Here is a 24,921-nt window from a genome sequence, read left to right on the forward strand (position 1 = left end):
GAGCTTCAACACACACAGCGACTACTGCGGGGTTCTCCGTGGATATGCAGCATTCCCACTGTACAGAGCAGAGCAGCCACGCACATTAAGGGCTACTCAGGGGGAATGTGGCCAGGAAGAGCCTGTTATCTCACAACAGTTCAGAAGAACAAGGGGGGGATGTTCACCACGTACCTGGGGGAGGAAAGGAGCTCCGTTTCACACCGTACACGCGTGACAGCACAAAGAGCATCACAAATGCTTCAAATAAATTAAATGTGAACAATGGTCTAAGGGCAGCATTGCCAGCTCCACTCCTCAGGGCAGGGGATACTTTCAAAAAGGTCAGCTACACAATTAGCAGCACGTTAGAGAAGAGGCATTACCCGGTGGAAGTTGTTTCCTGCATCTTGCAGTTATCGACAGCACCTTCCTGCAGCTCGGCGTGTTTTAAACCCTTTCTCCTCAGGGCAGCATCTTCTTACGACTTTACAGAGGTCTGGGAGGAGGTTACAGAGCTTCATAGCAGCATTAACTTCTCATGTAAAGCCTCTAAGGCTCACTCTATTTCCTTTAATAAAGTAAATGTGAGCTTTAAAGTTTAGCACTTTCTGCCTAACTAAATATTGCTGGTTTATTACACTTGCAAACTAAAGATGTTGTTAAGAACACCTGCTGGTGGGCAGACAGCCATAGAAAATCTAATGGAACAGCTGAATATTTCGAAATATTCTAACAGCAACAACTGAAAGAAATTAGAACTGTAAAATGCATTAAGATTACTTAAAATAAAGCTATTTGTTAAAGCGTGATTTAATTTGTTTAGGGTGTTTTATACAGTTCAATGTCTGTTTTCCCACCTCCACACAAGACTTCTGCTATTTTCCCTGTAGCCTACCTTCTGGTGAGGAGTTGCTATGTGACTGAGAGCACAGAACATTTCTTTAAAATGTCTAAAACATGAGGCCAAAGCCATGACTCCACCACAAGGACTGACACAGCGCTTTTCTTCAGAGGGGGAAAAAAAAGTCGCTTTGCCTGTGAAACAGAGACCAAACATTCCAAGCACATTTAACTATGCACAATGTGCCCCAGTACATTCCATTCCCTGTATGTTCCTTGCAGCAGGTTTGCTGTCTGCACTTCAGGAAGAGCTCTGGGTTGGCACTACGGGTGTGTCACGGTTGGTGTGTTCAACACAACCACCCAGGCTCCCAATGCTGCATCTGCTTTGTGTTCCAGCTGGGATGAGGTCACACCAGCAAATGCCAGCAGCTGAGATGGGCTGATTCCATCACAACCTGCAGGACTCTTCAACAGGCTTTCCCTTTCCTGGGGAGTGGGGAGGGAAGGGAACACGAGAGGAAGGGGAGATTTCTACAGAAGTGTTTGACAGAGACATCAGTGTGTTCATAAGCAGAGTTACACAGAATTTTACCATACCTTCCTGCTGATTGCTGTGGTAACAACGTTTTCCAAGTGTGCATGAGAGAAATCCTGGATCTCAAGTACTGTCTAGGTGAAGGTTAACATTTTCTATTCTGCTTTAAAACCAATCACTCTTCAAAAAGTAACTGGACAAGTTACTATAAATAGCAGTGTACTGCAAAAAAAATAAGCACTGTATTGCTTACGCAGCAAGTCCATTTAAAATTCACTCCAGTAATTTAAAAAAATTAAAAAAATATCAACTTACTATAAACAATTTAAAATATGTATAATACAACTTTGTATGCTCTTCATAACATCATGAATATTCTATGTAAACAATAGATTCTGAAGAATTTCCTTCGCTCACATTGGTTTCAGTGCATTGGTTCTGTCCACCTCTTACTCGTTATTTTTTTTTTGTTTTGAGGGAGCTGCAATCTGCTGTCCCACGTCAAAGAACTGATTTTTGTTTAGAACCTTCCTTTCTACACGTGGATCTGCAGAAAGGACAAGGGACAGGGCGGTAACAGGTGGCCCTTTTTCCTCTCTGTCCATCTCCACAACCGCAGGCGGGCCCGACTTCCCGAGGCCTCCGGCGCATTCTCTGACACTGAAGATTGAGATGTTCCTTGGGACTGAAGTGGTTATTTTACACAGGTACACAGGGCAGAGAGATCACCTCTTTGGGCAGGAGCATCTAAAGGTAGGGCTCTCCAAAGATCTTCCTGCATTCCATCACGCCGGTGCTGGGGGGTCTGTCGCAGTTGTGGGTGTTCTTCACCTGGCTGGCGGTGAGTCGGTCGTAGGCCATTTTGTACTCTCTGTCAAAAGCATCTGCAGGGAGGGGAAAAAACAACTCCTAGTGCTCAAAAACACCACCCAAATGCCCTGATAGCTGCATTTATCAGCACACACATACACAAAAAAGCCCTTTTTATTTGGCACTTACCACAGAGTAGCACATGTCTAAATCTCTGGGTTGTTTTTTTTTTTTTTTTTTGGAAGCTGAACAACTACACTCATCATCTGTGCTCATTTAATAATTGACAGAACTCACCTATATCAATGTTATCTCTTCCCAGGGCAACAAGTGAAAGAAACAGTATTTCTCTGTAAAGGCTCCTGAAATGGTAAAAAAACCAAAAGTTGATTTATATACTGCAACGATATAAGGCAAAACAACCTATATTAAAAATAGATTGAAGCACTTAAAAATAAGTTATTTTTTAAAAGAGGCATTTTGAACCTAATTCCTGGTTGCCACCTCCAAAATGTTGTCATTTCTGACCTCTGGGGAATGCCCTGGATTCCCCACAATATGGAAATCACTCATGGGAGGTCCTTCAGGCATCCACTGATGTGCTGGGAGTTGTACCAAGTGCATGCAGAGAGAAAACAAGCACTTCAGACACTCAACCAAATTCCAAAAGGTGAGGAATTTGCTCTTCTGCATTTCTGTATTAGCTTGAAAAAGCAGGTAGACAAGCAAATAAACACCCTGTCAATGCAGCAGCTGTTGACAAGACTGTTCTAAATCCCAGTACAAATCAGTAAATCCAGGGAACAGAAACTCACAGGAAATAATTTTCAATAATTTTACTGCTAATGGAAAAACCTTCCTAAATATGAAGCTTAATCTCTCTTAGCTCTTCTGTTCTCTACTGAAGACATAAAAAGCCAAATCTACCCTTAGACCCTAGAAACAAGCCTAGAGTTTTTATTTAAAAACCCCCACTAACATATAAATAACACTTATCAATAAAATATACACACATACACACTCCCTACTTGATTTCATTCAGAGGTAAGATAAAGAAGTGGCTGTGAAGGGGAGAGGAAAAGGCAACAACATTTTATTAAAAAAAAAAAAAAAAATTGGAGAAACTCAGTTTGTGAAAGTTATCACAAAAAAAGATTATTTCCCAGACTGGGTGATAAATTTGAGAACGCTGATGAAAAACTGCCTTTTTTTTTTTTAAAAAAACAACACTAAGAAAATGCAATTCACATCACAACAGCCTCAGTACTACTCTCACCTTTGCCTTTTAATATGTGGCCACTTGTTCAGCCTCTCCAGTATCTGGCTCATGGGGCCGTACACGTCGTTCATCTTGATGCTCTTCACCATGCTCCTCAAGAGCTCCTGGTTGAAGGAGTCGTCATCCTTCTGCAACAGCTGCACCATTGGGTACTTCTGGGCTGAAAAACATTAGGAATGCTGTAAGAATAAATATGTTCTTTATGGAGGGAGTAGAAAGTTGTTTTAAAAAAAAAAATAAAAATAGGTGGGAGGCTACAGAAGCTGTGAAAACGTCGACAGGTATGTAGGGAACAGAAACGTGAAATCCAAAAGAATATCAGGATAAAACACAGAAAGCACACAAGGAAACTCAACAGTTGCAATGGGTCATGAGCTGTTTTCAGGCAGATGATCCAACACTGGCAACAGAATTCTTAGTAAGCAAATTCTAAAAATAAAGGCAATGAGCTAAGTGGATGAACCGCACTGCTGAAATGGATTCCCTCTTATTCCTCCCTTCCCAATGAAGAAAAAGCCACTGGCAACACAGGTCAATGATTTGAAACGGAAATGCTGGAAAACTCGAACTGTTGGAGCAGTTTACTGCCCAACACAGAACCACCCTCCCTCCCAAAACAAGTCCCACGAGCTGAGAAGAGCAACACCAAACTGAACACTCACTCTCAAACAAAAGAGTGCGGTTTTGACCTGCAAGACAAAAAGCAGTATGATCAAAAAACCAGTACTGTAGCGTGGGTGAACCATCCACAAAGACATCTCTTCTCAACACACAGAGTTCAGTTGCTCAAAATGAAAACTGTTCTTTAAAAAAAAAAAAAAAGAAAGAAAGAAAATCCACAAGAACAGAACTTACTCTGAGCGTTCCACAAAATATACAGAGGCTGCCTCGGATCCTGATGCAGCTTCATATTGTCCCAGAGCATCTGGATAAGAACGTATTTGCTGTCCTCTGACATGCAGTTCCGTGGAATCTGAACAGGAGAATGCACACAAAGGTATTTCATTACAAAGTCTCTGTATTTAACATGTTCCTTCACATCTACAGGCCTCATGGTCACAAGCTTTGCTATTAAAATCAGAGAAAGCTAAATCTGAACGGGATTGTCAATCACACAGTATTTTGTGTATCTTCCTACAGCCCTAAAATCTAAACTTCCTCCTCTTTCTACTGCTTAATTACTCAAACAGCAGTAAAATTAACTAGAAACTTATCCTCTTCGGAGCTGAGGATCACAAATCACAGTTTGACCAGTAGGAGTTAAGCATGTACTGCTGAGTCCAAGTTCCAGAGTTCCACATATTTTTCCTTCAGTTCACAAACAATTCACCAATTCAGGACTGGGCCCAGCATATTGCAGGACATTTCTAAGAGCTCCTGGGTTTCCTGCTGATTTCCTCTATGGGAAAATAAGCATTTCTCATATGCCAATGTTTCCATACCTTGGAGTTCTTGTTACAATGCTCAGAAGAAAGGATTAATCCTGGTAAGTTGCTGGGCAAGTCCAAGCGCCTGAAATACCAGACCAAGTTCCAGAACACAATGGGATGATGATCTACAAAGTCTGCCACTGTTATGGCATGATCCCCTTCATTTTCAAGTAAGCTTTCAAGCTCTTTCCAGACCACCAGAGGACTGAGGTAAGGAACTGTTATAGGATCAGGACTAGGCAAGCGCCATTCCAGGCCCAAGGAATCCTGGAATGAAAAAGAAAAAAATACCTTGTAATGTAACTGTCTTTGCAAAGTCTTATAAGTGCTTTTGTTCCCTATGAGACACATCAGCATCTAATAACTACAGCTAACATTGGTTTCAACAACACAACCTAGAATTTCCTGTAATTTAGGAGGGTTAATTCTGCTCTGTTTCACATTTCTCTAATCTACGGTACACATGTGAAAAAAATGACTTTTAAGGTAGAAAAACTACACACTGTTGGTCCTTGCAAAGTAGCAGGCAGGCTACCAGTAGGAATGATATGGCTGATCTTCTGGTTTTCCTTCCCATCTTCTTCCAAGGGACCAAAAGTACTGATGCTCCTTGCCACAGGGTGACTTGGACATTCTGAACCAGAGGTATTTTGTCTTCTTCCTGAGGGGATCTGGATACTTCTGGCACAAACATTGTCATGCTGCTTAGATTTGCTAGTGGAGAGGAAAAAAAGTAAATAATCTCAGCTTTGTGTTTTACTCCGAGTGCTCAAACATGTACACAAACAGACAGAAATAAACTGGAAATAATTGACTTGACACTTGGAATTCTGCCTTGTCAGCCACCACACTCATTCATGTTGCAGTGCAAGTTTTATTCCTTGCACTGAAGATGAACACAAACATCCTCAAAGGAGTTCACAAAACTTGCAGAATTACAAATGCCAACACAAATTTTTATTTTAGGGATGAAATGGCAGAGAAAGCTTGATGTGGCCAACTGAGACAAAGGGAGAGGCTGCAAAGAGATCAATCTCTCCTTTTCAAAGAGTGTCTTATTAAATTCGTTTCAGTGCATAAGGAGCACATGCATATCCCACAGAGAACCTGAGTGATTTCTATGCAGGAAATGCACATTTACCTGTTTGAGTTGATGTCCTCCTGAACAGACATCAGAGACGTAGTGAGGCCAACAGAGGCTGTGGTGTTACAGGGCTTCCCACTCTGACTGGAAAAAAGGGATGGGACCTGCATGTTTTCTGTAGAAGGGCTGGACTTCAGGAAATACCTGCAGGGAAAGAAAAAGCTTAATTTGATCAAAAAAAACCCCAACCAACCAAAAACAACAACCCAAAAATCCCAACAAAAACCTCTTCCCAGTATTGAGGGACAAAACCAAGGACAGTTCAGACACTGCTCTTACCGCCCCGGCCGCCGAAGGTCTCGGATTTCGATGCTCAGGAAAGGCAGGAATAAGTTGCCACAGAAGGGACAGGTGGTGTTGAGGTTGGAATCATCTGCTGTCCAGCCTGCCATGATTTCCTCATCGTGAACCAAACAGTCACAGGTGCGACAGCGTGAGCAGCTGGAGATGAGGACCTGCCCACACAGCAACAGAACCCACTGAACAAAAATGCTCCTCTTTCAAACTGCAGCCAAAATCTCTGCCCTCTGCTGAACACCCCCCCTCACACCACTTGCACACAAGTTCATCCTTTTATGGCTTGTCAGATTAAAACAAGTTATTAAATAATATTTTAACAATAACGTGTCATTTGTAATCTGCTTGCAAACGCAACAGTTCAGGGATATTTACACAGCTACATAAATTGTTATTAGAATCTAAACACTCTTCTGTAGTGACTGTCATTGTTATACAAATGAGGGGGGAAAAGGATGCTAATGACCAGTCATTATTCTAAATCCAGTGAGAAACAAAAGAAAAAGAGAGAGAAGAAAAAGCCAAGCAAAAGCAGCTTAACAGTGAAAAGAAAAATGATTTTACTAGAAGATACAACAAGAAATAGCTAGTTCTCCTCTGTATTTTTAAACACAGTGCTATTGAAGGCTTGGTATTTTCACTTCAAACAAATTTATCTCCACAAGGGATTTAGATGCCTGAATTCAGTGGCATCCAATTCTCAAACTCTTGAGAACTGAGGCTTTAAGGACCAAAAGATGTGACTGCAATAAAGACCTTTCTAGAGTAGGATTTGAAATCAAATCTACTCTATCACAGAAATACTCATCTATCTTTCAGTGGCTCAGTTTGAAGCTTTGAGCTTTAACAGAGATTCAGGTAACATTTATATTTAAAGACACGTGCTTCTAGTGTAACAATTAAAATCAATAAACCATCCTGTACCTCCATGGCGTAGTTCTGGAACACGCTGGTACTGCTTGTACTGCAAGAAGATATCAACTCTGATTTGTCAGGTAAAGGGAACTTGGAAAGAGAGCCTGCTAACAGAAGAGACCCAAAGTATTGGTTATTTCAGAAAATGCAATTTTAGCAACTTGTTTTTCTGCCCAAACAATGCAGCAGTTCTAAAGTGTGTGATGGAAGACAACAAACTCGATTTACTCATGAGCCTCGCAGAGTGTGGGGCCGCCATCTGCCCAGCACCAACCCAGGCAAAAATAAAAGCTACCAACACACAACTTCCATATGTTCAGCTTTCTCTGATAACAACAGTTGGTGGCTTGGTAACAAGTTGTAAGTAATTCATAGCCACACTTTCTGTGGGGACAAAAACTAGGGAAGGGTAAGAGGTGCTGTCTGTGAGGTGCAGACATCCCGGATCCTTCTCTTTGGCACAGGGATGGAGCCAGGCTCCCCTCAGCCCCCAATCCCTCATCTCCCACAAACTGGGAAGCCAAATCCAAGCATGCTCTTCTAAGTGCAAAGTGGAGGGATCTCAGCATACAGATCTCCCTCTCACCCCACTGTACCCCACATAAACACATTGCACCCCATAATGAGAGCAGCACACAAACTGATCCCACGGTCACGACCAATTATCCAGCACAGGTCAGGGAAAACAATCTACACAGTCTGTCTGAGAAACAGCTTCAAAGGGCTCCTATTTGCATAGATGCAGCATCCAGAAACAGGATTTGTGCAAGTTATTCCAGAAGAAAACCCAAACCAAGGTTCTACAGTAAGAAAATCCATAAATATGGACATATCTGCATGAGTATAGTTTGCAGGTAGGAAAAGGAAAAATTCACTCTTTGCACAGAAAGGACTCATCACTGGGATGATCCCAAACTCTGAGTTATGGAAGAGCAACTTCTAAAACTGGAGTATTTTTGTTTTGTCACAGATTGATGAATGCAAGGCACTCCTCTTACCACACTGGTCAAATTGTTTAGCTGAGCCATCGTGGGAAGCTGAGCTTTCCAGGCTTGTCCTGCTGAGGCCAATTCCCTTAATTTCTGAGGTGGCATTCTCCTGAGGGGAAGCACTTTCAAAATCATTGCAGACATCTTCATCAGTGAGAGAAGTAGATTCTGAGTCCAGAGCTCCAAGAGATGAAACACTTGCTCGGTCTGAATTTTGATCCTGAGAGAAGAAAACAGAATTCCACTGAGAAAACGAAAGGAAAGCAAAAATATTCCTGAAAAAAAAAAAAAAAAAAAAGGGGGTAGCCCTCTTTGTCTCAGTACATTCAAGGCATGAACCTCCCTCCCTGAAAAATCCCAGATCTGCGTTCAGGACTGATGGCAGACAAGGCAAGTTTCGCTCTGGGTTAAACAGCAACACGAGAGTTTTTTTTCAAGATTCTCATAATAAGTGGAAATATAATAATTTTAATCCTGTAATTTTTTCCCATCGTTGCCACAGAAGTTATCAGCAGCTGCAGGAACACATTAGGATGGGCAAGGCAACTGTGCCCCTTTTCATTCCCAAGGACTGGCAACAAAACAAGCTTTGGGTTGAATTGGTAGCAACAAAGAACATTCTGACAAATGACCTCAGATCAAAACTAGACTTAAATCTCTTTGGCAATCAATCCAAGCACATTTTCCTCTTCTAAAAAAAGCAATAAGAACTTAAACCCAGTACTGTTTATTTAAGTGGGCTTGCTTTAGGTTAAGAAGGAGAAACAGAGCAGTCTTCATTCTGTCAGCACATTAATGTAGATTTATGTTTTCTCATTATAAATACACTCAAAACCCAGGGTGGACTAAACTTTTATTCAGGACAATAAAATTAGGGTCCTGGTAAATGAAAGTGGTTAAAACAACTCAGTGTACATAGTTTATAAAGAGACATGTCATCCAAGTGGGGGGTTTATCAGGTAAGAGTCAGTGATTTGAGCTTTACAAAGTTTTTTTCCTTAATTTACAGGAACTTACGTCGCAAACATTTACCTTTGAGGATGCAGCATACATTGCAAATTTGGAGTACCACTTGCTTGCTTTCTCTGCAACCCCTTTTCCAGCAGAAAACATGCTGCTTTTTAGGACATCAAACTTGGGTGTTAACAGAGTGTCCAAGTTGAAGGAGGGCGATGACACCAGTGTTAATGCACTGGTTGTGTCCTGGGGCTGCTCCCTGGCTGGACTGTGTGGGGAATAAGCTGGGGAGGACCAAAGCCTGTCCCTTGGCCTTTCTTCATTTTTTGCCTGGTAACTCTTGGATTTGGTAAGACTGGGAGGCCTTGGGGAGTTTGGGGGAAGGCTGGACCTCCTACAGGGCTGGATAATTGTGGGGCTCTTCTTATTTGCATTTCTGTCATCGCAGGGTTTCTGCAGCTCGATGCTCGGGGCACGACTGGACAGAGGGCTGCTCATGTTGTTCATGTACATCACGATCTCCTCAGCCAAATCTCTCCTTGCAGAGGGAGTGGAAACACCTCTATCATCCTCCTCCTCCTCCTCCTCTTTCTGCTGTTCTGTCTCAGCAACCAGCAGAGACAGTGGGTCAAAGCCAGTTTCAACATCTGTCTTTTCAATTGGTTTTACTGGGAAGCTGCTCTTCCTCTGCAGCCTGCTGGATTTCTCACTGGAGGATTTCACTGCAGGTGCTGTGGGTGTTTCTGGCTCTGCATCCAGGTCTTCCAGATCAAAGATAACAGGAGACTCTGTTTTATCTGTGAAACTGCAATCAAAAGCCGCATCTTCGTCACTGGATTCTTTCTCCAGGCTTTCTCTCTTAGATCCTAAAGAAGAACTTCTGATATTTAGAGTTTTGGGCCTTATGCTTTTCTGTAATGCACTGGACAGGATTTTGGCATCAGCTCCCAGTTTTTCGACCATTTCTCCAGGGTTTGCTTCCTGATTGATTCTGTTCATCATGAGTCCCACCAGGCCATCCCCACTCAGGGTCCTGCTCCTGCTTTCCCACGGGATCTCCCTCAAATCAGGCTCTACTGCACTTTTATGTCTCTTCCTTAAGGATTTACTTTTTATAACTTCTGCTTCACTGGCATCCTCAAAAGATGATGTAAACAGCAATCCCATAGAACCCTCTGAAAAACAGATGAAACAAGGTGCTCTGTTTGTTGTTATACAAGAAAACTAACAAAAGTACAAAGGAATGCAAATCTGTCTCATCTTTCAAACATTTTCTAAACACAGAGATGGAATTCACTATGTGTTTATTGTGTTAGGGGTTGAAATGCTGAGCTGACCATGGTCACAGCTTTCAGGAAGGGACAGAGACAATAAAACATTTAGGAGTAAATAAAGCACACAAGCCAAGGGTAATCTGAGAGACACCATCAAGAAGATTTGTGGAAACGCCTCCAAGTTTCTTTTAATTGCATAGAAACCTCTTTTCCATGCTGAAGGAATTTATTAGTTGCTGGAGGTTTTAAGAGAACAACAAGATTTTGGGATTTTTTAAAGCAGATGTTAACTACAGTAAAAAAAAAAACCAGAGCAAACCAGAAATAAATCTGGAAATGAAGAATATTCAGACACATCTTCCCGACACAACATATGGTGACTGGAACAAGCTCCCTCCCCCAGGTTCCACCAGCCACTGCTACCACACCAATAAAACACTGCACATTTAGGGGACAACACAGCTCAGTCTCACCACTCAGAGCTCTTTAGAAGTTAAATATAAACACAAAACTGCCCACAAGAACCCAGATATTTCCCCTCCACTCACCCCTGCTCCCCTCTGCCCTGGGATTGTCGACGGTGCCGTTGAGCCGCACGATGCTGGACGTGGCTTTGTCCTGGCTGGAGCTGTGGTAGTTCAGCCTGGGCAGGCAGTCACCACTGCCCTTTGTGCTCTCCACCTCAGACACTGCACACAGGAGAGAACAGTCCTGGGCAACCAAACCCACTGCTCCTCAATGCCAGGTTCCCATCACCCACCAGGATGAGGAGGCAGCAACGCTGCACCATCCCGGGATGCGCCGGCTGATCCTGCTGGGCAGAGGTTTTCACCTCTGCTATTTAGATATTAAATTCCCAGCATGACTTTTGTAACTGGAAGTTCCATTTGCTCCTCTACACAGAGCCCAAAAATCACACCTTTTTGTTGTGGAGATTAAGACCACCCTCATTCACCTCATCACCTCCTCATATGACCATGCAAGACAAATAAAACAAATGTATTTACATTTACCTCTTTTAGACAGGAAAGACAAAATTCTTTTGCTGGTGACTCTCCAAAAGAGAGAATCACTTCCCTAAAACATTTCAAGCAACTTAAATATTACCAAGTTGTATCCAAAAGTGCAGAACATTTCCAGCACATCATATTACTATAAAGAGCCATGAACATCCTAATTTTGGCTAAAAGTAATACAAATTTAATCAGAATTCCCACTTCCTGTGCCCTCAGGAGTTTTATTAAACCTAAATAACTTGTTTGTAATCTTACATGTATGTTATCGTGATCACAGGTAAGACAACTTTTCAAGCAAACTGAAATAACTTTACTAATTCCATATTTTCCTCCTCCCTTTGCACCACTTGACAATGGGATGGTTAACTCAAGTAGCAGGGCAAAGCACACTAGAAAATTTAAGCTGTTATATTACTAAGGAAACATTTATTAAGAAGAGTATTTTCAATGAATAGATATGGGAATCTGCAGTACTTACAGATTTTTACCCCCAAAGCTGTTATATGCTTGCATAAAATTGATGCTGCTCAACTGCAGTTAAGGGGATCAGGAGCAGCAGATGTAAAACCTGAAGAAAAGAACCCTTTTCTCATTTCTGATGCATCTCCTGAATTTTGAGCATTCCAAGGAGCTGGGTAATTTAGATCCCTCAGACTTTCAAAAACTCAGCTGTTCTCCTCTTATGGGATTTATAAAGAAAACAGAGTGACAGAAAAGGCTTTTCTGTAGATCATTCCTCTAAAGCAATTTAATTTTTTTAAAAGACAAAACCATTAGGCTATAATTATCATTAGGCCTTTCTGTGGCCATTATCACTTATTTCAAACAGAGGGGAGAAAAAAAAAAAAAGAGATGTAATTTTCAAAGTGAAACCATCAGACATCCAGAAAAATCACATTTAGAGAAAGAACTTAAGGCAGGGCATAAATGGGCATTATCACACACACTCAGTGTAGAAAATCAGCTGTCCCACTTAGCTCTTGCTGAAATCCCTATTTATCCCAAGTGAACCAGATATCTGCATTCACAAGATACATACAAGAACTGGAGTCACTCTCTCTCTTGTCCTCCTTTTGTTCTTGGATGTCTTGAAGACAAGTTTTGCCTTGCTTGGCTTCTTCTCTGGATGATGTGTTATTGCCAGTGTCTGAAAGTCCCCCTATCACAGCAGGGTGATGGCAGAATAAAGACAATTATGCTATTTAATACTGTGACATTGTTAAACAGAATAAATTGAATATCCACAGCAATCCAAAGGCCTCTTATCAAGTACATTCTAATTAACAGTGAACATTTCACCACACACACAAAAAAAGATAAAAAGGACAGGCTTACTTTCACAGTATAAACATTGAAGTGATGCTTTACAGGATGAAATTAAAGGGTAATTGGCAACATTTCTGATTAAATACTGAACTAAAGCACTGCTTGGCTTTGATTCTGTTGCCTGGTTTATTTGGTCAAAATGTCACATCTTTTCGAGAACTCTGAGAGGCATCTGAACATTGTTTGATTTTAGCATAGTTAATGCATTTAATTCTCATGGGTTCATTCTAGAAAGCAAAAAAAACCCACAAAACTGAAACAATGCTGAGCAACCACAAGCTTGTGTGGAAAACAAGATTAAAATAAAACCAGCATCACCCAAAAATAACCCCTGCAATTATTCAAGACACTTATGGGGTCATTCTCAAGGCAAAACACTGCCCCAGGTATGACCAAGATAGTCTGAGTGGCTTCTCCCCTTCATTTCCCTACAGATGCTGCTGTGAATCTCTGCAGAGAGGGTAAAAACCTTGGTGCTGTTTGTAAGGATAGCAAAATATTCTGGAATTTAAGGAGCAGTTTTTGGGCTCGCCTGAGGAGTCAGCACACATTCTACCTATGTGCTTTCAGGCAAAGTAATCTCGAAAAAAACCAGGTGATGTCAAAAGCAAACAGTATTAATTACATAAGTGGAAGTTTACCCAGGCAAGGACTAATTACACTTCCTTGTTTTACGTGGTCTGAGTTGCAACCAGCACTGCTAAGCTCTTGCATGGCTGGGTGTCAAAAAAGTGGTTTATGAGGAAGGTCACCCTCACAAAGAACAGGCAGAAATAAAGCAAATCTGCTCAAGGTCATCCAGAAGGTTAATGATGGAGCCAGAAGTAGGACTGAAGTCTCTGGGGTCTAAGAGAAATAATCTTGCCATAAGGCCATCATATCTGTTCTGTTTGCCAGGGCAAAGATTTATCTGCACACATTGGGAATCACTGAGGGACTTTGAAAGATGAATCAGATGATTTTTATCCATTTCTGTGTGGATGCTGTAAAGGCCTTCCAAGGTCAACCACAACTAAACTATATTGCTGGTAGTTTACAAGGCATTATCTTGCTTTACTGGCAGTAAGTTATAAATAAACACCATGGAAAGCAGCACCTATGGAAGAGATAAAATAGAGGCATGGCCACAGAACCATCTGATGTTCACATCATGTAAATCTTTACTGGAAGGAAAAGGAAAGCCTCGGATGCTGTACTGCATTATATCCCAGATAAAAATAAAAATTATCACTGCAGTCGGTACACAGAACCTGCAAACAGTACTGCAAACTCAAGGACTAGTTCTAGTAGCCTCTTAACTTACATCAAAAAAAAAAAGGGAAAAACAAACAAACAAAAAAACAAAGCAAGGCTGGACAGAAGCTTCTGCCAGTTTTGAGAGTGGTTATTGTAGGAATTTGGATAATTATCACCAATTTCATGTTCATATTGTCTCCTGAACAGCTGACACAATAAATAAATAGGAGCCTTTCAGATTCAAAGACAAAAAGAAGCAACTTTCCCAACAATTATGCAGGAATTGCTGTTTTTTCTCTAAATCAGCTTTATCAAACTCACAACCGAAAGATTTTTGGAATAACTTTCTCATCAGCACGGAAATAAAAAAAAAAGAGAAGGGTGTGAATACTCTACCAGGATGTGTATGTGCAGTGCTGGCTGGCAGCTTTTTCAATGCTTTTTTAAATTGTGCTATTCCTAAGACAACGTTCCGGATTTTCATCCACAGGAAGTAGCCCCCTCGATTGCTGGAAGGCCAGGTGCTCTCCAGAACAGCCTAGTTTGGAAACATCAAAGCCAGATAAACTCATTAACCTAAATTTCAAACTGAGTTACAGTTCTACAGTAGATTCCTAAGCCCACAAAGACCACACAATTAACCTGTCGTGTCTTTCTCCCCATTACTACAAATGACAGGATGACACCTGAACCGCTCGCTTTTATTTTGCCTGGATAAACCCACCCATTCCACCCCCCCCCCCCATCCTGTTCCAAAAACCTCTCACCTTATTGTAGTAGCCGTAAGTGATGGCATTGGGGTCAATGCCAGCCTTCTGCATCTCAAAGAGCACCCTGACAGCCAGCACAGGCTGCCCATACTGCCCGCAGAGCTGCATGAGGACCCGGTAGCACACCTGGAAAGACAGCGAGTCAAGCGCGTGTTCCCATCAGCAAAACCCCCGGGGCTCCCCCTCTGGGATTTGGGGGGGGCTTGACTCGATTTACCTCATCAGGTGGGTCTATTTTTTTGGTGTGCATTTTCTGCAGCACATCATAGGCAGTTCTCAGAGCCCTGACTTTGGAGTGGCAGACTTTGACGTAGGCAGGCAGGCAGATGAACCAAAGGCCGTAGCAGTGACGCAGCAAACACCTGGACCACATCTGGGGGATGGACGAGTACTTCTTGGCAATCTTGTGTGCAGATTTGATTTCCTGGAAAGAAACAACAGATTATTTGTCTTTGTTTCTATATCCGTGACACAAACTTACATGTTGAAAACTGAACATGTAGCATTTATTATACCTAAAGAAAATGCAATATTAATATAAACAAAGCAGTCAAAGCAAGAAAAGAATGGAAGCAGAGCGAGTGATAACACAACAGTTGCTGTGCGATATTCCAGTGCTAAAATCTTGCATTTCTTTACATTTCTGGCCATTGCTTTGAAATTTAGAGCCCTTTTTCAAGCCCTGGAAAGTGAAAGGAAGTAGATGTGGAAGCCCTACAGTTGGCAAGTGGCCTGTGGGATACGGTGCAGACAAGAGGCACAGTTAAACATCCAAAGAACAATCAGCACAGTGACCCTGCTGCAGTCACTGAATCAGTGAAGAACGAGTCAGGATTTACAGCCACACTCAACCTGGCCCTTCCCAAAGCACCTCATGCTCCAAGAATACCTGTTTAGTTCTCCTGAACATTGGAGAGGGGCTGTTGGGGCTGCTGGCTTTTGAGGACAGTTTGTTATTGGGTGCTGTGAGAAACCCTTCAGGTCGTTCAAACAGCTCTAGTTTCAGGACTGGAAACCCATTATAGCTGTAAAAGAAATACAACACTTCAGACCTGTAAGTCAACCCCAAAGCAAACATGTCATATAATAGCAAAGGAAATCAATCACAGTTGCACCAGAAGCTTCACAGGAATTAGAAAACACTAAAGTAAACCTTTAAAGACATTGTTGACAAAGTGGTTTACTAATCCCTCTGCATGATTTCATATGCCTGCACAAACAGCCTCTTAACCTGCTGTTCAGCATAAGCGACTTAAATTGATAAATACATTTGCTGTCATAGTATTTTCTTTAATTAATGTGTCAAATGCATTAGTATTGATTCTAGTTAAGAAAAGAAAATAATCTGTGTGGCTTAGTCCCTAGTGAGCATCACATGACAGAGGCTTATAAAAATCAATATGAACAACAATACCAAACTATCTAAAATATTAAGTAAGATCAGATATGAGGACATTTCTCAGAATTAATAAGGAAACTAACAGCCAAAGCCATTTGACACAATTACTGAATTAGTAACACCAATTTTAAGTGATTCTGTATCTGCAGGTTGTATCACCATCAACAGCAGCAGCAGCCCCACAGACTGGGTCCAACTATTTCAGTTTTAAGCTTAAGAGGCGTCACCAGCCAGCACCACGTACTGTGGTCACACAGCCAGCTTTATCATCGCTGCTTCCACGTGCACACACCCAAAATCACAACTCCAAAAGAGCCTGCACACCAGGCATCTTACAAACACGTTTCTACCTGAGCAACACAAAGGGATGGGGAAAATTGTCACAAAAAACGAGGAACAACACTCTCCCAAGGGCAGCTGTCGGGACTTTGGGCAGCACCCTGCTGTGAGCCGAGCTCACCTGTACTGCAGAGGGTGCTCCTCCCCGTTGGGCAGGGGGGGGATCTCTGGGGGGGTGATGAACACCGTGTGCTCGCTCTTGTAGGACTCGTCCAGCTCAATCAGCCGCGTCTCCCCACTCCTGTCCGCGTCCACCTGCGGGAGGGACCCAAAACCCAAGGTTATGGTGCATCTGAACTGACTGTTATCAGCAATTCTCCCGAATAAACTTCTAGAACTGTGTTTCCAACTGCAGCAGTAACATCAAATCTATTTTCAAGAGCTATTTTCTAGCCTGTTTTCACCACTGAGAACAACACCAAGCCTTACCCGACTGTCTGATGTGCACAATCTACACACACCACCATGCAGCCAATTGCAGGCACTTACAGAGTCATTAATGTCCTGATTACTTGCAGACACTGCACAAATACACATGCTTTCGAAGAGATAAGGGAATAAAAACCTGTGACCTTACTAAAATTAAAGGGGGATGGATGTAACTTTGGTTTTCTAATTTAAATGGCAACCAAATTACAGCCAAACGGTAAATTATTTCAAAGAAATGAAGAGGCAACCTGTGGAACCCAAGAATGTGTGTTTTTCACGCCTTAAGAGTTTGGCGACAGAGAATTAATGTACAAGAAGCAGCGTTTTCCACAGTTATCTCCTTCAGTGAGGTGCAAACAGATCAAGTAGTTTCAGTAAAATTCTTGAATATTTAAAGTTTGATAAACATACAAAGAGGTGTCCTTAATTACACATTTTGCTGCGTGAGACAGATGGAAAGTATTAACAAATTGAAGCAGCCAAGGAGGAAGAGCATATGGCTGCTGAGAAGCAGCAATAAACTAAACCTTGCCTGGCAATTTAAATACTTCTAAGGATGTAAAAACCCCAGAGCTAACAAGCCTCACCAGTGAAATATAATCCAGCCAGTAGCTTAAATATGGATGGAACTGAGATAATTTTTGAATTCCTGGGAAAATGAAAGCTTGTGAGACAATTACCCCGGCTCTTTCAGTCAGCAAAATGGGTAATCCATTACAATTACAATCTCTGCTGCTGCTGTCCAGGACCAAATAACATGGGGAACAGATTACTCTTCAGCTTCAACTATTCTTCCAAATTATCTGAGGCAGGGTTTAGATGATATTTCATAGATAACTCATTTCACAGTACATGAAATTTGTCTCAACCCAGTGGCCTGGAACTGCCCATGAGAAAAGTGTTGTATCACCTTCCAACCCATGACATCATTCCTTCATCCTCCCCTGCCAGGTCCTGGGTCACCCAGGGAAAGGCATTAATACATAAATAAACACTGACTTTATTGGAATAATTCAGTTTGGGTATCTGGTCCTGGCTAAAGCTCCTGGTGGTACTGGGAAGCAGAGTATCAGAAATAAGAGAAATTAAGAAGAAGCAGGAAAGAGAAGATGAGGCAAACGTATCATTGTTCAAAGAAATCCTCCAGGGGAACTCTCATATCAGGTTATGTGCAATCTCACAGTGCCAGCACCAACCTAAGCATCATTTTTTTTTTTGTTTTAGAAGAGCAGTTCGAATGCCCAGACAAGATAATTTCAGTGAATGCATCAAAGTCAGCACCCTCATGAACCATTCTGCAAAACAAAATGCAACAGGTAGAATTTGACACTTAAAAAGTCATTGCATTCTGTATAAAAATCCTATTTAACTCTGGCCAGAGAACTGAACTGCAGCACGATGGGAACCAAGCCCAGCTCAGTGGTTCAGTCACTGGGGTGTTTCTGTCTAAGAGACTTTGTGTTTTTTAAGCCCAAACTGGCACAGCAAAGCAAGCACTGCATGTTGGAGGGTTTCTAACCGAGCTATAGGATAAATGACTCCACATTACAGAAATGTTTGCAATTAATTCAATTTATAACGCATGAATTCCTGCAAGTCATGCTGCAGAACTGGAAAGCAGAGTTTTGAGAGCTACTCCCACTAAAATATTGAGAGTAACAGAAGTCTTGAAGAGCATTAAACAGCATTAGATTGTGCTTTTACATCTCCCTCCAACTTAAACTTTACTTCTTTCAGATTTCTTTTCAAAACAGCTCTTCTGCACTTCCACATCAAAGGTATCCACAAATATGAACTGTAGATAGCAGTTATCAGTCTTCAGTGTTAATTCCTGTGGAACAAACAGCAGGTGACCTACTTTCCAGGAAAGCCCAGATAACTGCACTCTGTTTAATCAGCAGTGCCCCAGAACAGTGGTACAGGTAGCCTGTGAGGTGCCAACTGGGTGTGGAATTTCTTGTAATATTCACTAAAACGGGGATATAAAATGATTGTGGGTTTCAGTTCAGCTCCTCTCCTTGCACTTCTCACCATGGGACAGTATTCCAGAAGCTTACATACATGTGAAAATCAGCACCTCTGATTTGTTCTCCTATTTTATTTACAGTCAGGAATTTGAGGCAGAAAATGAAACAAAGCCCGACACACGAGGATAACGGAAGGGTAGAGGGAGTAGAAGAAAGGAAGTAAAAGGAAAAATATAAACAGACTTGCACTTCAAACACATTCTGCTTGTAATGTAACCATCAGAAGTTCCCAGGACTCACTTTATCCACACAGTCATCGAAGAAGGCCAGGCTGGCGTCCTTGTCGCTGACAAAGGAACACTCCTCGATGAAGCGAATGAACATCTGCGTTTTGGTCATCAGGGTGTAAAACTTCTGATGGGAACGGTCCCGACTCTTGAGGAAACCTGTGAAGTAAATCACAAGCAAGTCAGAATGCCCAGAACAGAAGAGCTGACCAAAAAGCCAGCATAAATTCCACTCAGGAGCAATAACCTCTCTGCAATCTTTGCCACTCCATTTTGTCCGCACTTACATTTTCACCGTCATTTCTAACACCAACGCACAGATGTTTTTATTCTTTATGTAAGACAGAATCTAAAATGATAAATTAAATACACACAAATCAAATTTGTAGCCTCTCACCTTGCAGTTCAAAGAGAGAACTTGCATCTGTGGCTGTTTCCGAGGGCGCCTCCGTTATTGGCCTGAGATAGGACCTGTAACCTTTCAGGATTGAAGCCATGAAACACAGAAATGCTTCCTGGATCTCCAAATCCAACAGATGCAGCTTCTTCCCAGAATTAAAATCATAGTCATTCATTGCCAATTCCATTAATGCATCTTCTCTCGGTCGCTGTTGCACTGTGAGCAGAACAACATTATAATGGTTTCCTTCCCCCCCTCAACATTGGTAAAAAATATTATCTTACTAAATTCACTGATTACTGAGCCCCATTAATTTTACACTAGATTAAAATATGTGCCAATTCACTCATGATATGCAACAGTGGATTGTGCTTGACCTTATGTAACTGATGTAACAGCAAAGCAGGATATACTTATCTTGTAATTACTAGAGCAACAGAGCTTAAAAAAGCTCTCTAAGAAAACTGGTTGTAAAAACATGTGAAAATCTATACAACAACTGATTAAAGAAACATATTTTAGGCCAAATACATAGTTGGGATGTGTTACTTGGGTTTTTTCAACAGTGCCCTCCATCTCAAAGTGCTCCCAAAGAGCAGATAATGCACATTAAATACCTATATATACCCCGAAAAACAGCACCCAGACGCAAAGCGGAGCCATTAAAACACATCCCACTGCAAAATGCTGCAACAGAGAGAAAGCTTTCTTTAAAAAGCTCCAGAAAAATCCCTGTTCTTAAATTTAGGTACTTGTATGAAAATTTCAAAGCTGAGACTTCACTGCTACACTCAGAGTATGGGAACATTCCAGCAGTGTCCCGGCGAGGTGCAAGGATGGTTTCATCACTGTCTCTCCACGTTTACACAGAATTACAGTCAACCTTGCACTGAGAGCATGTTTAAGCTACTTACTCTGCAATAAGAATTTAAGATCACTACCACTCTATTTTCACACAGAGAACATAAGGTTTAAATTTTTTTTAGCAGAAAGGCCTCACAGTAAAATATATCAAAATCCTGAAGCAACAAGTAATTTTCATCAGCTGTCAGTTACACCCTTCCTTGTGCAGCACATCCCAACAGACTCCTGGGTCTGTACATTCTAATCAGGACACAACTGAATTCCAGTGGCCTCAGCAGCCAAGGGGGTGTCAAAAGCCTTTAAAAGGAGTGTTCCATTTTAATGAATTTCATTGACATCACCACTATCCATTTTTCTGCTTCTCACATCAAGGTTCAATATACCTTGCTCTGCAACATTTGAGGATTCTATCAACAACCAGGTTTTACCCAGAAATGCAGAGTAATTGTACCTTAAACGTTTATAAACATTGGGGGTTTAAATGCATTATTATCATCTTAAAATTTTAGGTAAAGCACTGTTAGCTTGAGTGTCAAAGTTATCTCAATTGTCGAGACCTGAGCAGACTTTGAAGCAAAAAAAAAAAGCCTTTATCAGGTTCAGGCCGTCTGTACTAAAAAAAAAAGAAGTTTAGTGCAACTGGTGACTTTAGAACATATTTAATTATTTATTTATCTCCTACTGTGGCACACACACATCCAACATAAACCTGACCATTGTACTTTCCTACTCACATTCTGCCAGTTGCTGATACAAAGTGTTTAAAGTGTTCATCAGGTTTTTACAAGGTTTCTTTGGTAGGATCTTCCATGCAATAGTTTTCTTGTCTCCGGTTCTGGAAAGGGAAAAAAAAAATCAAAGTATGAGCGTACACTGGAATGTGTTCAGAGGGATATTCCACCCCACCAGAGAAATGGGAGAATATACCAAATTTACTCCATTAAAACAGGACTGAAAACCAACTAACAAAGTCAAATTTGATTTACCATGTGGAGGTTGGATCAGAGCCACCCAACCAGTGTCCCATATTTCAGGATGATCATTACCCTGCCACACTCCAGCACTGAAATCAAGCCAGTTACAACTCACAAAAGATGGATTAATGGTATTAATCCCCTGTCATTGCATCAGAAACCCCCACTCGTGCCATGATCTGAGCTGTAATTACTCAAATTGCACGGAGAGAGTGACTGGAACACTTGAAGTAACCCAAAATTAATCTGATATGGTAACTGCCTTCTGTTTAGTGCATACAGATTTGGACTTAATCACATCATTATCATGATAAAAAAAATTCCAGTGTTCTTGGTCAAGAGAGAACCAGGAATTCTCATAGCCCTTTAAGTTACAAAGCTACAAAAAATGTTTAGAGCTTGGCACAGTAATGCTGAAAATCTGCTACCAAGAGGAGGATGGTGAGTTTGAGATGTTACACCAAGTATATACTGAATATATTCACACTACACTGGAACAACAGACTAATTCTGAAATGACAAGTCTAATTAATTCGTGGGTATTAGAATCTTGTCTTTTTTTTGTATCACCTCACTACAAGGTAATAATTTTTTGCTTTGAATATCATAACAATGGAATGTTTCCCAGTGGTTTTGACAGTGCACTACTGTCCCTTACCAGTAATTTAGATAGCAGATTAATTAGTGTTACAGGAAAATGCAGTACTCCTCACAGTTATGAGCAAGTGATATTATAATATTATTTCAGTTTGTTAATGATGGCATGATTTTAAGGCTTAATTAAGACTCTCTCACCCATGACAGTTGACATCTCTTAATTCTCAATGTGAAGTTCCTGTGTTTCATATGGAATATGATTTAATTGTTATAATTTTCCAGCAGATGCCCAGAAGAAGAGACGAGAACTTCAGCACTGAGAAAGCTGATCACGAGAAATGAAAATTCTCCTCCAGGGACAATCAAGTGAGACACAAGATGGTTAATCCAGGAAAAGTGCTAATGTGTGCAGTAAGAGTTTAATGTAATAAAATAAAAGGCCATGATCAGACCTCCCCTCTGCTGTGCTGAACAGCAGAGACCATCTCCAGCATGCTCATTTCAAGAGGGATGATACATTAGAAAGTTTAAAAGAAGAAACAACCTTCCAAAAGGCTACTTTTTGTCTTTGAAAACGGGAAGACAAACAGCTGATTATTAAGTACTTACTGAGAAATTGTGTTGGTGTCCAGGTCAACGCAGCTCACATCTGGAGGGGGGTCATAGAGGTCAAAGTATCTTGAATCAATTCCCACTATGAAGGGGCAGGGGGCACTTAACACATCTGCCAGTGCCAGGGGACAGAGAGGGATGTAGGGGCAGGGCCAGTGGAAGGGGAAGATCATCTTGGAAAACAGAGACAAGAGCACAGGTTAGACATCTGTGATTATTTAACGTGGCAGGTAATTCTTACTGAACATCCTGATGCAGATTATTAAATAAAAAATGCACTCATTTATCTAAAATTCATTGAGAAAAAGCTCTTCAGGAGAGCAGATTGCACAGCAGAGACTGCAAAGCGTTGCTTAGTGATGACAGGCAGGAAAATGATGTGCATTTCAAATTCCACAGGAGGTAATACAGTGCTAGTTGGGAAAATCAGGAACTCACATTAAGTGCACTGTGATGACCAAACTCAACACTTATTTACAATATTTACATACAAAGAACCAACAACTCTTTCAGGTTCAACTTTTCAAGTTCCTCCTTCTCTTCTGTCTCTGCAGGATATCATTAGCAACATTAATTTTTTTCTCTTCAGTGATCTTTTATTTTCAAGCAACCTTGAAGGCTCACAGCACTACTCCAAGTACCAGATTTTATCTCAAACTCTTTCTTTTTTCCATTTTTTCCATCTGCAGGTCCATGACTAAAAGGCAGCACTTACAGAGACTAATGCCTCTGTGACACTGGTGAGGACAGAAGGTCGCAGGGAGTGGATGAGGATTTTATGTTCTGTCACAGCAAACACGAGCAGAGTCACTGCATTCTCAGGTCCCAGGTTCTGCAGTAGTGTAGAAAACTTGCCTCCACTGTTACAGGAGATGAACACAGCACAAACACGCCGGTGAGTTACGAGGCACAAGAAAAAAGGAAACGTTCAGTTACAAAGTAAGTGTAAATCTGCAAATATTTCCTTTTAAAGAAGATTACTTGGTACACTTCACAGCTGAGTGAGGAATGGTCACTTCCCAAGAGTAACCAGAATTCCTTGAGACTCTTTAACCAGTGGGGACTATTTTCAGGACACATGAATGATGATTTTTCTCTTTGAGAGGCAATTTACAGGGAGACAACATGTCTCCCATTAATCATTCTCCTGCACTGTGACATGAAGGTTAGGACAGTCACAGAACTCCTGAATTCCCTTGCAATCCAAAAGCTGCGCTGCCTTGGGAGCCCAGGCATCAACTCCTAAAAAAGGGGATCTAACAATCTGTATTCTGCCTCAAGAGCCACTACAATTATTTGAACAAACTGTTAATGAAGAATGTATCCTTGTCAGGTGTAACCCGAATGGAAAACCACCAAAAGGAACACCACCTTCCAAAGGCTCCAGACAAGGTGAGCTCATTCACACAAGTGCAACCCAAAGTACCAAATCTCTTCCAAGACACAAATCAGAACACATCTCACAATCTACAGCAGATACTGCTACTTGCCTCAGTGGGAGGGGTGATGACACAGGTTGGCTGAGGATCAGGTTATCGTGTGGAGACAGCTGGAAAAAGATTTTAAAACACAGGTTTATTCTGAATTTTGGAAATATTTCTTGGAAATCACACAACTGTAAGAAAAGAACACTTAAAAATCATCTCAGTGAAGCTGAACCTTGCAGATGCCAGTTGTGCAGCACTGTAAGAAGTGCTGTGCAATGATGTGCACCGGGATCTTTCAGTAAGAACTGGGCAAAGCACAATCTTCCTTTCTTGGCCTGAAGATATTGCATTTTCACACAGAGGACTTTACACCAGCTAATGCTGCAGAAAACTGAATAAATTAACTGCTGACAAATGAAGCCCTGTGTGTTTTAAGGGCAGTGAGGACCCACTGTTCAGACACAGCTTTTTAGGGGTTGGGGGGGATTCATTCTGGATTTAGGGGAAAAGAGATGGATAAAAATTCATGCAGGGGAGAGACGGCAGCTCATAAAGTCGTATCTTTTTCAGAAGACATGAGAATTAGGCTCTTGACTGGTTAGAGGCTGCTCGGCTCTGACAGAACCTTTAAAATTTGCATTAGCTGAAGATCCAAGACAAAGATCCTGTGAATTCCCAGTTCTTTCTTACAGTGACATGACATCAAGCACAATCAGATATTCACATCTATATTCAGCGTGCCTGGGAAGACTCATCAGTACAACACCATTGACACGCAATCAGTTTATCAAAGTTCAGCTGATGTTTTCAGCCACAGGAAATC

General features: G+C 41.4%; 1 protein-coding gene across 10 annotated transcripts in view; it reads right to left on the bottom strand.

Annotated features, from left to right (window-relative positions):
• Positions 1 to 1,824: 1,824 nt before the first annotated feature.
• Positions 1,825 to 24,921, bottom strand: part of DENND4A (DENN domain containing 4A) — a 46,181-nt gene continuing 23,084 nt past the window's right edge. For 3 of the 10 annotated variants that reach the window (XM_027879224.1, XM_027879227.1, XM_027879226.1), the window contains exons 9-33: positions 24,162 to 24,220; positions 23,387 to 23,531; positions 22,669 to 22,844; positions 21,223 to 21,323; positions 19,622 to 19,840; positions 19,238 to 19,383; positions 16,663 to 16,796; positions 15,693 to 15,828; positions 15,021 to 15,227; positions 14,801 to 14,929; positions 14,430 to 14,571; positions 12,511 to 12,630; positions 11,004 to 11,144; positions 9,257 to 10,356; positions 8,234 to 8,444; positions 7,245 to 7,342; positions 6,303 to 6,478; positions 6,021 to 6,167; positions 5,383 to 5,596; positions 4,892 to 5,146; positions 4,305 to 4,422; positions 4,112 to 4,138; positions 3,447 to 3,609; positions 2,468 to 2,532; positions 2,108 to 2,244 (exon numbers count right to left, since the gene is read on the bottom strand). In XM_027879224.1, the coding sequence (XP_027735025.1) occupies positions 2,108 to 2,244; positions 2,468 to 2,532; positions 3,447 to 3,609; positions 4,112 to 4,138; positions 4,305 to 4,422; positions 4,892 to 5,146; positions 5,383 to 5,596; positions 6,021 to 6,167; positions 6,303 to 6,478; positions 7,245 to 7,342; positions 8,234 to 8,444; positions 9,257 to 10,356; positions 11,004 to 11,144; positions 12,511 to 12,630; positions 14,430 to 14,571; positions 14,801 to 14,929; positions 15,021 to 15,227; positions 15,693 to 15,828; positions 16,663 to 16,796; positions 19,238 to 19,383; positions 19,622 to 19,840; positions 21,223 to 21,323; positions 22,669 to 22,844; positions 23,387 to 23,531; positions 24,162 to 24,220 (4,566 nt within the window). Of the gene's footprint in view, positions 2,245 to 2,467; positions 2,533 to 3,446; positions 3,610 to 4,111; positions 4,139 to 4,304; positions 4,423 to 4,891; positions 5,147 to 5,382; positions 5,597 to 6,020; positions 6,168 to 6,302; positions 6,479 to 7,244; positions 7,343 to 8,233; positions 8,445 to 9,256; positions 10,357 to 11,003; positions 11,145 to 12,510; positions 12,631 to 14,429; positions 14,572 to 14,800; positions 14,930 to 15,020; positions 15,228 to 15,692; positions 15,829 to 16,662; positions 16,797 to 19,237; positions 19,384 to 19,621; positions 19,841 to 21,222; positions 21,324 to 22,668; positions 22,845 to 23,386; positions 23,532 to 24,161; positions 24,221 to 24,921 lie in introns of all 10 variants that reach the window. The other 7 variants (XM_027879225.1, XM_027879230.1, XM_027879229.1 and 4 more) reach the window with 7 other exon arrangements.

Source organism: Empidonax traillii, unplaced genomic scaffold (genome assembly GCF_003031625.1).
Source record: "Empidonax traillii isolate 1590-97213 ecotype Southwest subspecies unplaced genomic scaffold, ASM303162v1 scaffold52:size1600334, whole genome shotgun sequence".
Lineage (NCBI taxonomy): Eukaryota > Metazoa > Chordata > Aves > Passeriformes > Tyrannidae > Empidonax > Empidonax traillii.